At 40.0% G+C, this 15,022-nt stretch overlaps 1 protein-coding gene across 1 annotated transcript; it reads right to left on the bottom strand.

The window, feature by feature from the left end:
- Positions 1-233: 233 nt before the first annotated feature.
- Positions 234-1,654, bottom strand: LOC140840817 (uncharacterized). The gene is made up of 2 exons (XM_073207983.1): positions 929-1,654; positions 234-842 (listed from the first exon to the last, which is right to left on the bottom strand). Exons 1-2 carry the CDS (start codon positions 1,652-1,654, stop codon positions 234-236), a joined length of 1,335 nt encoding a protein of 444 aa, XP_073064084.1.
- Positions 1,655-15,022: the final 13,368 nt, after the last annotated feature.

Raw genomic sequence — 15,022 nt, 5'->3', positions numbered from 1 at the left:
AGAGCTTGAAAAAATGGATAACTTCGATGGGCTGACCGGGAGATGAACCGGGACAACGCAACAATCCTCCCAGTCAATTTTTGTACTTCCCGGACAGATTGAGGGAAAAGCATGTCCATCACTGCTTTGATCTTGTCTGGATTTAATTCAATTCCCCGACCGGTTACCAAAAAACCTAAGAATTTCCCACTTCTGACCCCAAATACACACTTAGCTGGGTTGAGCTTTATGCCTTAGTGCTTCAGGGTAGCGAAGGTCTCGGTCAGATCATCAACAAAACAAGAAACCTCCCAGGTCTTGATCAGGATATCATCCACATATACTTCGATGTTCCTGCCTATCTTCTTTTGAAAAACATGATTCATCAGTCGTTGGTACGTGGCCCCAACATTCTTCAATCCTAAGGGCATAACCACGTAGCAAAAAGTGCCTCTAGAAGTTATAAAGCTGGCTTTATCTTGATCTTTGTGGGCTAAAGGGATTTGGTGATACCCCTGATAAGCATCCATAAAGCTTAATAACTCGCACCCGGATGTTGAATCAAACAGTTGATCAATCCGGGGAAGTAGATAAAAATCTTTGGGGCAGGCTTTATTCAGGTCCCGGAAATCTACACACATCCTCCATTTTCCCGTAGCTTTTGGAACAAGGACCACATTTGAGAGCCAATTAGGGAATTGGACTTCTCGAATGTGGATGGCCCGCAACAGCTCTCCCACCTGTTCATCAATGACTTTATCTTTCTTCGGGCCAAAATGCCTCTTCTTTTGCTTCATGGGTTGGGATCCCGGGATGATATTTAGTTTGTGCTCGGCCACTTGGGGCGAGATCCCGGCTAGTTCCTGTTGAGACCAGGCGAAAACATTAATTTTAGCTTTTAAACAGTTTAAGAGATTTACCCAGTGGGCGTATTGATGTCTCGGCCCACCCGGATGTGTTTCCCGGGCTCAATCTCCACTGCTTCTTGTTCTTCCTCCGCCACAAAATGCACTTCCCTCTCCTTGGCCACCTCATCTACTTGACTTTCCCTCTTCCCCTTCTCCTCTCTTCTTGCCTTCTTCTGATCCACTCGGACAGTCTCACCATAACACTTCTGAGAAGAAGGTTGGTCTTCCTTAACCTCTCCGACTCGTCCTCGTACCGGAAATTTAATTTTTTGATGATAAGTGGAGGCTACAACTCTCATTTCATTCATAGCTGGCCTCCCAAGAATGATATTGTTTGAGGACGGGGCATCCAATACTGCAAAAATTTTCATGACTGTTTTCCGAAGATCTCCGGTTCCCAAGGTTAGTGGTAGTGTTATCTCTCCTTCCGGATATACAGCGTGACCCGCAAAGCCAAATAGGGCAGTCTCAACCTCTTCTAATTGATACTCATGCAAGTCTATTTGAACCAATGCTTCCTTGAAGATGACATTGACAGAGCTGCCATTGTCAACAAATACTCTTAATACATCATGCTTAGCCACTCGGACTTGGATAACCAGAGCATCATTATGGGGTAAACTGAACACCCTGAGGTCTTCTAGGCCAAAGCTGATAAATGGCTCATTCCTCCCCATTCCATCAACTTCAAGGCATTCCCTCCTGTTTCTTGCTTTTCGAGCCTGGTTAGAATGGCCATCTGTGGACCCTCCCGAATTCATTTTCATTACCCCTCGAGTCAGGGAAGGGTCCCTCCTTTCTGTTTGTCTATTTCTTTCTTCCCGGGAACTTCCTTCCTCTCTCCTACTTCTTCCACTCGGGGTATCTGCTGATTTTCGGGGAATATTAGGTCTGGGACGTCAAGACAGCCAAGGTGGTTGTCTAGACCTATCTTTGGGGGATTAGATTCTGGCATAGGACGCCTACCAGATGTGGGGACACAGACGGTAATTCATCTCTTAATCGTTCTTGGGAATAATTGGATCAATTCAATAAATTAGGTCTAATTTTTTTTTATACAAGTGCGGAAACATAATGGAATCAATCTGATACAACCATTACCATAGAAGTACAAGTCTTGTACAATTACATTAAAATCAAACTCGGGTTCAACTACTATATATCAAGTGCTGAATCCTAATCTACTTCTGGGCCCGTATCTCCACGCTAACTGTAATCTCTCATCCTCTTCTTGACCCTGAACCTGCCCCACCTGTTGTCATGCACACATACAAACACAATAATAGCTAGATAACTCCGGTGAGAATAATATTCACTATATAAACAACGTATACATGCAATCATATTAAACCATATATAAAAGCATATAACAATCATCAATAACATGTATCAATCTGAAACATGAAATGATATAAAAAACTGTAACTCAATCTCATATCTCTGACTCAACTCTGATCTAGTCTAGTCTAGGGATCCCGATTCCCGGACGTTGGCACATATATCGAATCTCAGCAATAGAAGTCGGTCTACTTTTAAGCAACATCGATATAACCAAACATTCAATGTCTAGGAACCTCTGCCCAAGACTTGACACATCTGCCTAAGACTTGACACCTCTGCCAATGACTCGTTCTCGTAATCTATCTTCTATTCTCTACTATTCTATAAATCATTAGAATAGACATATACATTCAAACAATACAAAGGTATTAAAACAATAACAAACAAGTATGTGATTTAGGAAAGCTCCAGTCAAATCTAACTCGAGTCAATCTCCCGGTTAAATTGATTTATACCTTTCTCTTGTCGATCTGATGAAGTCGAAGTCTCGAATTCGAAGCCTGTCAATACCCAATCTGAAATGACATGTTCGATAGGTACAATATCAATATACCATTCAAATCACAATTTGCTCTCAATACTGAATCTAGATTCATGTCAACGGCATAACGACACAATAACGATATCCCCGGTAACTCAACAACACGAGATATCAATATATAATATCAACATCTCCAAAAATATGTATAACCAAATCAAGAAAATCTGAAAATCATAACTATTGTATACGGTGTCCGTTCTTCATTCCATTTTTGATTCTACGATGTCGAATATTGTAAGAACACGTAATATATCAAATCATAATTCCTCCCATACATGATTTTCAAATTATGCTAGAACTTAATAAAACTTACGTTCTTGTGTAGCTCTTGACGAGAGAAGTACAAAACTGTGTTCGGATTGAAATTCTGATAGCCGGATCTTGAATAATCAAATTTCTAAAAAATGAAAGGCGTAAGGATTTCTACGGAACTTTTCTCACTTCTTGCAGCTTCTTTCTGAAGTATTAAAGTGTATATATATAGTTGCATGCCTCGGACACATGTCTTATTCTTCATCCATATCAAGCGGCGCTCGGGCGGTCAAAAACTACCGCTCGGGCGCAGAACACTTTGTTCGGTTGCTATTCTTGTTGTACACTGGCGCTCGGGCGGTCATTTTCTACCGCGCGAGTGCCAAACATTCTGTACAAAAATGTTGGTCCATGTACCGGCGCTCGGCTTCTCCACTCGCATCTTCTTTTCGCTCCTGAAATCTAATTCTGTTAAATAATCAATATCTGATTACAGTGATAAAATCTCGGGCATTATATTTCTCTCCCCCTAAGATCGGATTTCGTCCCCGAAATCATGGGCAATCAAATCAGATAAGGTAGGAATTATAACATAAACGAATAGGAAACTCACATCAATGAAATAACTTTGGGAATTTCTGTCTCATATCTGGTTCAGTCTCCCATGTATCTTTTACAATGCCATGAAGACTCCACTGAAGTTTCACAAGCGGAATAGTCTTCGTTCTGAGTTGTTTTTCTTCAATATCAAGAATCTGGATCGGCTTCTCGAAGTAGCTCAGTTTCTCGTCAAGTTCGGCCTCGTCTGGCTGAGTAATATGTGAAGCATCAAGAAGATGTTTCCGCAATAACGATACATGAAAGACATCATGTATTCCGGATAAGAAGGTGGTAAGACGAGTCGATAGGCACAATATCCTATCTTCTCGAGAATCTCGTATGGCCCAATATAACATGGAGACAACTTCCTTTTCTTGCCAAATCTGACAACGCCTCTGAAAGGAGAAATCTTCAAAAATACTCTGTCTCCTGCCTCAAATACCAACGGTCTTCGTCAAACATTGGCATATTTGGCCTGTCTGTCTTGAGCTGTCTTCATCCGCTTCTGAATCAGGTTCACCTTTTCTGTCATATCTCTAATCATATCAGGCCCAAGTTCAGGAACCTCGAAAATATCATCCCAATTCAAAGGGGATCTGCACTTCTTGCCGTACAACACTTCAAACGATTCCATCTCTATACTCGTCTGATAGCTGTTGTTATACGAAAACTCACAAAGTGGCAAAGAATCTTGCCAACTAGTGCCAAAATCTAGCACTACAGCTCTAAGCATATCCTCCAGTGTCTGAATAGTCCGCTCTGACTGTCCTTCAGTCTTAGGATGATATGCGGTACTCAGATATAACTTCGTACCTAGAGCCTGCTTAACACGAACCATGTCATGGATCCATATTTATCGCAAGAAACAACTCGTAGTATGGGTCTTTATTGATACGTTCCATAAAACTCTCCTTGAATTCATATTTTTTTTACCGACAAAATCCGTGCTCAAAATCAAATAAAAATATTTTGATCACCAGCTGAAGGTAAAGGATGCAGATGATCATAAGACAGCCTTCAGAACCAGGTATGGCCATTATGAGTTTATAGTCCTGCCGTTTGGTTTAACAAATGCTCCAGCTGTATTTATAGGTCCGATGAACCGCGTGTTTCAGAAGTACCTTGATGAGCCTGACTACAGAGCCTATCTATATAGGATTATTGCTTAATTAAGCAATTTATCCCCCTAATTAACCAAACACACATGCTCAAACACACAAATACATGGTTTTGTGCAGGTGTGTATGGGTGAGAATGTGTGTGTGCGTGACTTTTCCCTTGATTTTTTAATGCTCTGCCAAAAGTGCGAAGTAAACCGAGGATCACGGTCTGATACAATCGACTTCGGCACTCCGTGCAATCCGACCACTTCTCTGACATAGATCTGTGCCATCTGGTCATGTCTATACATCATCTTATACGGAATAAAACATGCGGATTTGGTCAATCTATCAATAACGACCCAAATCGCATCGCAACCTCGGGAGAAACGCGATAACTTCGTCACGAAGTCCATGGAAACGTGATCCCATTTGCATTCAGGAATAGACAAACTCTGTAATAGACATCTTGGTTTCTTTCTTTCTGAATATCATCTTTCATTTGTTTCCACCAAAACTGTCTTTTCAAATCATTATACATTTTTCTGCCACTAGGATAAATACTGAATCGACTGCTGTGTGCTTCTGACAATATCTGTCGTTTCAAATCTGAAACATCTGGCACAACAAGACGATTATTCACGTACAATACACTGTCATGAACCTGATATTTTGATCGATGCCCTGATCTGACCATCGATATCGAGTTCTGAACATTCTGATCAACTTTTTGAGCTGGTTTAATTCTCAAAATCAGCTCTGGTTCAACTTGAACAACATATAATCTCAACAGTTTACGATCTGTCTCAAATACCAATCCAAAAAGACAACAATCTTCAATCAAATTTGAAATACCAATCGTCGATAAGGACAAAGAACATACCTTTCGACTTAGTTCATCAGCCGCTGTATTTGATTTTCCTGGATAGTACTTGATTTCACAATCAAAGTCTTTAAGAAAATCAAGTCATCTTCGCTACCTCATATTTAGCTCTGACTGTTAAAACATATATTTCAAGCTTTTATGATCAGAATAAATCTCAAACTTCTCACCGTATAAGTAATGTCGCCATATCTTCAATGCAAAGACGATGGCAGCCAATTCAAGATCATGAATTGGGTAGCGAGTCTCATGTAGCTTCAAGTTTCTCGAGGCATAAGCAATGACATGACCTCGTTGCATCAAAACACAACTCAATCCTCTGTGAGTAGCATCGCAATAAACAACAAAATCACCAGTACCTGATGGGATAGTCAACACCGGAGCACTGGTCAATCTTTTCTTCAGCTCTAAGAAACTGGACTCACACTCCTCTGACCACACAAATGGTGCATTATTCTGAGTCAGCTGCGTAATAGGTTTAGCAATACTGGAGAAATCATTAATGAATCGTCGATAATATCCTGCTAAACCCATAAAGCTGCGTATCTCTAGCACAGATAACGGTCTCGGCCAACTGATCACGGCTTCAACTTTACTAAGATCAACAGAAATCCCATCTCTAGATATAATGTGACCCAGAAAATACAACATATCTCAGCCAGAATTCATATTTGGACTGTTTGCATATAATTTATCAGTTCTTAGAATTCTCAATACAGCTCTCAGATGTTCGGCATGATCAATCATATTCTTTGAATAAATCAAAATATCATCAAAGAAAATAATCACGAAATCATCAAGGTACTTCTGAAACACACGGTTTATAAAACCCATAAACACAGCTGGAGCATTTGTTAAACCGAACGGCATGTCAATAAACTCATAATGGCCATAACTGGTTCTGAATGGTGTCCTTGAGATATCAGAATCTCTGAATCTCAGATGATAATATCCAAATCTCAGATCGATCTTGGAATACACCGAAGAACCCTACAACTAATCAAATAAATCATCTATACGAGGCAAAGAGTATTTAGTCTTTACCATAGCCTTGTTCAGTTGCCGGTAGTCAATGCAGAGTCTCATTGAAGCGTCTTTCTTCCTCACAAACAGTACTGGAGCACCCCAAGGAGAAACAATCAGTCTGATGTACCCCTTGGCCAGTAAATCTTCCAACTGCTCTTTCAATTGTTTCAATTCAATCGGTGCCATTCTGTAAGCAGCTATAAAAATAGGAACTGTACTTGGTACCAATTCAATGCTGAAGTATATATCTCTGACTGGAGGCAAACCTGGAATCTCATATGGGAAGACCTCAGCAAACTCATATACCACTGGCAAGTCAGCCAATGATGGGCTCGATTTCAGTACGTCAACTATATAAACGAGGAATCCCCTCTGCTCCTTTCTATAGTAATCGAGTCATAGACATAGCAGATATCAAAGGAATTCTAGATCTAGAACCCTTACTATAAAATTTCCATTCTTCAGCCATCTCAGGTCTGAATCTCACAATCTTATAGAAACAATCAACAGTAGCTCTGTACTTGATCAGCATATCAATACCGATAATACAATCAAAATCAGACAACCCAAGTACAATACAATCTAACTCAATCTCATGCTCGTCATACTGTAGCATACAATGTTTAACATAATACACTGATATCAAACATGTCCCCAAAGGAGAAGAGATAAATACTACAGCAGATAATGATTCAACAGGCAATGCATGAATCAATGCAAATCGTTCAGAAATAAATGTATGAGAAGCACCCGTATCAATAAATAAGTAAGCAGGATAACCACAAAGAGAACAGTTACATGCAACAACACCATCTGGTGCTTCCTGGGCCTGTTCTTCAGTCAAAACAAATACTTTGGCCTGCTGTCTAGGAGGCTGGATAACCGTCTGGCTTCCTCCTGGCCTTGGCTGTGACTGGGCTGGTGCGGGCTGGAATGTGTGAACAGCAGATGATTGTCTATCAGACTGTGCCACTGATCCAGATGATTCAGCTCCCTGGGATCTTTGGGAACCTCTCTGTGGACAAACTCTAGTGAAATTTCTCTGCTGTCTGTAGATATTGCAACTACTAAACACTCCTAGGCATTGCTCGGTCGGATGTCTTCTGCCATAAATTCTGCAATAAGCCCTTGTATAACTCTGGCTCTGTCGGGAACCACTGGAGCTAGAAGAACTGCTGCCGGACCCCTTAAACTGTCTACCTCTGGCTTTCAACTGCTCTTTTTTCCACTGCTGCCGCTGCCGCTCTCAAATCTGGGAGGGGGTTGGTGAGATGGAGTCGAGGGTTGTTGTTGTGGTCTCGATGCTGGGGCAACATACGAAGCTTCTTTCTGCCTCATTAGACCCGCTTCTGCACCTTTGGCTCTGTTCAAAGCATCGGAAAAGTTATTCGGTCGCTCGGTGTTCACCAATGTAAAGATTTTAGGATTCAACACATTGATGAACTGATCAGCTACAGCTTCGTTATTTTCAGCTACGTGTTGAGCAAAACGTAACAAGGTAGAGAACTTGGCCACATACTCTTCTATATTCAACTGACCAGTTCTAAAATTTGCAAACTCTGCACCCTTGTCATTTCTGTACGACACTGGAAAGAATCTTTGGTAAAATTCATTCTTAAATACGTTCCAAGTAATATTCGTACCTCTATGTTCCAACGCTCTCTTCGTTGTGATCCACCAATTTTTCGCAACATCATGCAATTGGTGCCCTATCAATCTGACTCGACATACATCACTGTAATCCAATGAATCAAACAGCGTCTTAATGTCATCTAACCAACTCTCACAATCAACAGAAGTCACTGTTCCTTTCAGGGTTGGCGGTTTAAACGACTGAAACCTCTTCAACAGTGTTTCCATAGGATTTGTCCATCGGATTAGCAGAATTATTGCCCTGTTCTGGGTTCCTTCGAGGAGGCATATCTGATTATCAAAAGGGTTAGCAATCACATTTGACAAATCTGTCTCAGTCCCCTTCTGATCATCTTACCTCTGATCAAGAATCAGTTCTGATTCATTCTCAATAATACACATTACCCATCAAATCAGATAATCAGGTAAACATGTATTAAAGCAGTAAACATGCTAGCAATCAAAAGCAAAGAAGAAAACTCAATCTACCCCGCTCACTAACTTCTATCTCAGTCTAGGGAATCTACAGTTCTGGAACCTACTGCTCTGATACCACCTGCTGTGGGGACCCGGACGCTAGTTCATCTCTTAATCGTTCTTGGGAATGATTGGATCAATTCAATAAATTGGGTCTAAATATTTTTTTATATACAAGTGCGGAAACATAATGGATTCAATCTGATACCATCATTACCATAAAAGTACAAGTCTTTTACAATTACATTAAAATCAAACTAGGGTTAAACTACTATATATCAAGTGCTGAATCCTAATCTACTTCTGGGTCTGTATCTCCACGCTAACTGTAATCTCTCATCCTCTCCTTGACCCTGAACCTGTCCCACCTATTTTCATGCACACATACAAACACAACAACAGCGAGATAACTCCGGTGAGAATAATATTCACAGTATAAACAACGTATATATGCAATCATATCAAACCATATATAAAAGCATATAACAATCATCAATAACATGTATCAATCTGAAACATGAAATGATATAAAAAAAAAAAAACTGTAACTCAAACTCATATATCTGATTCGACTCTGATCTAGTCTAGTCTAGGGATCTCGATTCCCGGACGTTTGCACATATATCGAATCTCAGCAATAGAAGTCGATCTACTCCTAAGCAATATCGATATTACAAAACATCCAATCTCTAAGAACCTCTGCCCAAGACTTGGCACCTCTGCCAATGACTCGTTCTCGTAATCTATCTTCTATTCTCTGCTATTCTATAACTCAATAGAATAGACATATACATTCCAACAATACAAAGGTATTAAAACAATAACAAACAAGAATGTGGTTTAGGGAAACTCAAGTCAAATCTAACTCGAGTCAATCTCCCGGTTAACATTGATTTATACCTTTCTCTTGTCGATCTGATGAAGTCGAAGTCTCAAATTCGAAGCCTGTCAATACCAAATCTGAAATGACATGTTCGATAGGTACAATATCAATATACTTTTCAAATCACAATCTGCTCTCAATACTCAATCTAGATTCATGTCAACGGCAGAACGACACAATAACGATATCCCCGGTAACTCAACAAAACGAGATATCAATAGATATAATATCAACATCTCCAAAAATATGTATAACCAAATCAAGAACATCTGAAAATCATAAATATTGTATACGGTGTCCGTTCTTCATTCCATTTTATTCTACGATGTCGAATATTGTAAGAACACGTAATATATCAAATCATAATTCCTACATGATTTTAAAATAATGCTAGAACTTAATAAAACTTATGTTCTTGTGTAGCTCTTGACGAGAGGAGTACAAAACTGTGTTCGGATTGAAATTCTTATAGCCGGATCTTGAATAATCAAATTTCTAAGAAATGAAAGGCGTAAGGATTTCTACGGAACTTTTCATGCATCTTGCAGCTTCTTTCTGAAGAATTAAAGTGTATATATATCAAGTTGCATGCCCCGGACACATGTCTTATTCTTCATCCATATCAAGCGGCGCTCGGGCGGTCAAAAACTACCGCTCGGGCTCGGAACACTCTGTTCGGTTGCTATTCTTGTTGTACACTTGTGCTCGGGCGGTCATTTTCTACCGCTCGGGCGCCAGACATTCTGTCCAAGTACTCAATTTGTGGCACACTGGCACTTGGACGGTCATTTTCTACCGGTCGGGCGCTAAACATTCTGTAAAAAAAATGTTGGTCTATGTACTGGCGCTCGGCTTCTCCACTCGCATCTTCCTTTCGCTCCTGAAATCTCAATTCTGTTAATTAATCAATATCTGATTATAGTGATAAAATCTCGGGCCTTACACCAGACTCCTTCCTTAAAGTTCGGCACTCGCTCGTGTTGTGAGAACATTCTTTATGAAGGGTACAAAACCCTTTCTTCTCTAGTTTTGATGCCCATGCCATCGAACTTGGAGGCGAGGCTATGTTTGAACTGTATTCTTGGATTTCCCGATCCCGAGCAATTCTCAGAGGGACATGAGAGAAATGCCCTGGACCACTTTTCTTGTGAGCTCTCTCCTCGGGTCAAGCAACCCGGTCTCCTCTGGCTCTTTTCAAGACCTCTCTTTTTTGGTGTTGTGCCTCCTCCATGTTAATGTATTTTTCTGCCCTGGATAGAAGATCTTCAAAGTCCCCGAGCAGTTTTTTTGTCAGGGATCGAAAGAAATCCCCCTCCCACAATCCTTGCATAAAAGCTGTAATTTTTGTCTCTGGAGCACATGCGGGGACCTCTAAAGCTACTCGATTAAATCGCTTGATGCAGGCTATCAGAGTTTCATCTTGGCCCTACTTCACCTCAAATAGACTGAAGGCAGTCTTTTTGTATTTCTTGTTGCTGCTAAATTGATGCAAGAATACTTTTGAAAATATTCAAAACAATGAATGCTCTGCGGTGCCATCCCTTCGAACAATCTTTGGGCCGAGTCAATCAGGATGGTAAAAAATACTTTATATTTAGTTTGATCTCCATAGCAATGCAACATAGCCATATTTTCAAAGCGAGCAAGATGTTCTTCGGGGTAAGTACTCCCATCATAATCTTTGATTTTGGCTGACTTGAAGTGCCCGGGCAGGAGTTCCCGGACAATGATATCGAAGAGTGGGCTACCCTTTGCGAATTGAGCACTGGTTTTAAAACCAACTTGCCCCTCCACATTCTCACCTTCTTCCTTAATTCTTCTAACTCTTCAGCCAAAGTAGGAGATTTAGAACCTGCAATTGACTCCCTCTCCTCCTCCCTTCTCTCTTCCTCTTGCGGCTGCTCACGCTCCTGCTCGGGGTGGCTGGAAATGGGGATCCGGACGCTAAACCATGTTCTAAATCATCTTTGGGATTAAATAGATCAATTAAATAATCTGGGTCAAAAATTTTTTAAAACACAAGTGTACAAAATGTGACAACATGTGATAATTAATCTTATTTTATTTACAAGATCAAGTTTAATATCTCAACCTGATCAAAAGTACAAACTTGTTCAAAATAAAATCATACAAACTAAGGTTCAAAAACTACATATCAAGTGCTGAAAACCAATTCTACTTCTGGGCCCGGATCTCCACTCTAACCTCGATCTCTCATCCTATTCTCGACCCTGATCATGTCCCACCTGTTGTTATGCACACATACAAACACAAAAACAGCCGGATAAGCCGGTGGGAATATAATTCCCAGTATAAAAAATGTATAAATGCATTTCATATAATCATATACAAAAGCATAAACATTTATCAAATAACATGTATCACCATCGGAGGAACATGAATCGATATAAACTGTAAATCAAACTCTTAGACTCTTAATATCTGACTCGATTTTTATCTGGTCTAGGGATCCCAGTTTGCATAAGAACGTAACACATCTCCCATCTAGATGGTGGTACATTCTTATTCCTAGACTTTGGCTACTATATCAAATCTCTACAATAGGAGTCGATCTAATCCTAAGCACATCGATATAAACCAAATGTCCAGTGACTTGGCACCTCTGTCAAAAACTTGGCTCATCTGCAAAAGACTCTTTCTTGATATCTATCTTCTATTCTCTGCTTTTATATAAATCAATAGAATAAACATACACATTCAAGAAATACAAAGGTATTAAAACAGTTACAAGTAAGTATGTGATTTTGGGAACTCAAGTCGTATCTAACTCGAGTTATCGGTCCCGATTTAACATTGATTTATACCTTTCTTTTTGTAGTTCTTCGTTGATTCAAACCTCAATATGGCTTTGTTCAGTCTTCGAAGCCTTCAATACCAAATCTGGAATAACATATTCGAGAAGTACAATATCAATATACACCTCAATCAAGACATGATTTGATCAATCTCAATCTAATTCTGTTTCGACGACATAACAACGCAATCTCGATATATCCGATAATACAAACAACAAACGACCAGTCTCAACAACTCATAATAAATCAACAAACACAATTCCAATTATAACTATGTATATTCTCAATCAAATATAATCTGAAAATGATAACAATTTCATACGGTATCTGTTCTTCGATCCGGTTTCGATTATACGATTACCACAATCTCAAGAACACGTCATATAAATCATATCATGATTCCTTCAACATCAAGTTTTCGAACCATACTGAAAAGTAGTAAAACTTATATACTTTTGAAGCCTTTGACGAGAAGAACACGGAAATAAACTCGGATTGAAAATCGGACGTCTGGATCTTACACAAAATTGAAATTGCTAAATTATGCAAAGCTTGAGACTTCTATGGAGGTTGTCTCGTTCCTGGCTGAGAGTCTGAATAAGAAATGAGGAAGAAGCTTATCTATTTATTGAATGGCAAGACATGTGGCCTCTTCTAAATTTTCGTCCATAATTTCTCGCACATATGTGTGTCTCATGCTCGCGCATATGCACGAGACCTACTGTCTCGGCACATTCAAGTTCACCAGCTCGCGCATATGCGCGCCTCGTCTCGTGCATATGCGCGAGACCTACTGTCTCAGCGCATGGCAACTACATCTGCGCATATGCGCGCCCTGTCTTGCGCATATGTGCGAGGTCTTCTGCCTCGGCATATGACAGCTCACACATATGCGCGCCTCTTGCGCTAGACCTTCTGGTCTCACACCTAAACTAGGCTTTTCCATGTCTTTCTTCGGGGCTTTTTCTTCCAAATCACGTCAATTTGTCAATTAATCATTTTGGATAACAATAATATATTCTTTGTCTTTACATGATGAGTAGAGGTCTTCTTCACCATGGCTGTCTTAACAGCATCAGCTATAAATTCGGTTAATTCCACAGGTGTTAAATGGATGGTAGGCTGAGGACCATTGGGTGGCTGACCACCCATACTAGAGAGACGAGTATTGTTCTCTTCCTGGATCTGGGAGTTGTCTTGGTTTACCCTCCTAGTAGGATCCATATCAACGCCTTACAACTCAGAATTTCCCACAGACGGCGCCAATGATGCGATCCTGGTGAAATGGATGAGCTGGGTCGGGTGCTCCACCCGATCAAATCAATAATGTTGTTCAAGAAATGAGCAAAGTAGATGAATTTGTGAGCTATAGCTTCCATTGTGACCTGCCAACATGGAGATGAACTCGTGAATGGGCGCCGGAGGGGTGTCCGGCGTGGCCACTCCGATGCTTAAGTCAGTGAAGGATTCAAAAAAAAAACCAATGTAACCAAGTGATGGTTTTGATATTGATGTAAAAGTGTAGGCAATAAAAATGAATGAATCCCAAATGCAAAGAGAGAACTTGGTATTTATAATAGGAGAAATAATGATGACCTTGTTCTTTGTGCTACCTACAAATTATATTAGGGCGACTGATTGTACCCTATATCCTGATACGTCAAATCATATACTAGTCACATCCCGCATGTCTGATTTTGTCAACCATTTAGTGACATAGATAGGTCGGCCGCATGCACCCTACTTTGTTGGCGTAATTAAATGCAGCACTCATATCGAAATAGCTTGAGTAGAAGGCCTCTCGGGAAATTATATGAGAAACCAGGCGTTCAATGACCCGGGAAGATTATGTTCCGAGTGCTCAACGGCCCGGCTCTTTGATGGGTCTCTTCGCAGATTCTCCCTGTTCGGACTATACCTTCATTGTCCCGGGTGGCTTGAGGTCCGGGCTTTTGATTAGAATTGTTGGCTTGTTGACCCAGGAATAGTCCATCCTCCTTACCCGGGCACTACCCATGGACCGGCTCCATGACCCGGGACATCCCAGGTGCTATCCATGTCCCGGAACATCCGGGATATTAAGATTGATTTAATTTATCTCAAGATCTGGTATTTATGCCTAGATATTGTATCCTTGTTTAAAAGAATTTTATTCTTAATGAAACTCTTGTTTTCATATATTGTAGGACTCTTTTATGCAACCTGATATTTGCATTTGTGATATTTATACGCAAGTTATTTCCTTGGGTTGTCAAGGAACATTGGTTTTATGTTTGTCACTAGTGTTGGTGTAACGTCTGAAAAATCAAACCTATGTAAACCACATGTATGCAAAATTACTTGAATTACTAATTGTTTTATTTAATTGATTTTAAATGCTTACTTGATGCTTATTAAATGATTAAATGTATGATTGCATGATTAAATGATTATATGACATGTTCTCAGGAAATTGAAGGATTTTATCCGAATATTCGATAATAGACTGTGGAAAGGAAACCGAGAACGACCTAGACAAGAATGAATATTTTTCATTAAATATTTTCAAGGCTTCCTAATATGATTTAAATGATTTAATTTTTCT

This window comes from Primulina eburnea, chromosome 9 (genome assembly GCF_022965805.1).
Source record: "Primulina eburnea isolate SZY01 chromosome 9, ASM2296580v1, whole genome shotgun sequence".
Classification (NCBI taxonomy): domain Eukaryota; kingdom Viridiplantae; phylum Streptophyta; class Magnoliopsida; order Lamiales; family Gesneriaceae; genus Primulina; species Primulina eburnea.
Note: the sequence above shows the minus strand (reverse complement) of the source record. Positions and strands in the feature narration are given on the sequence as shown.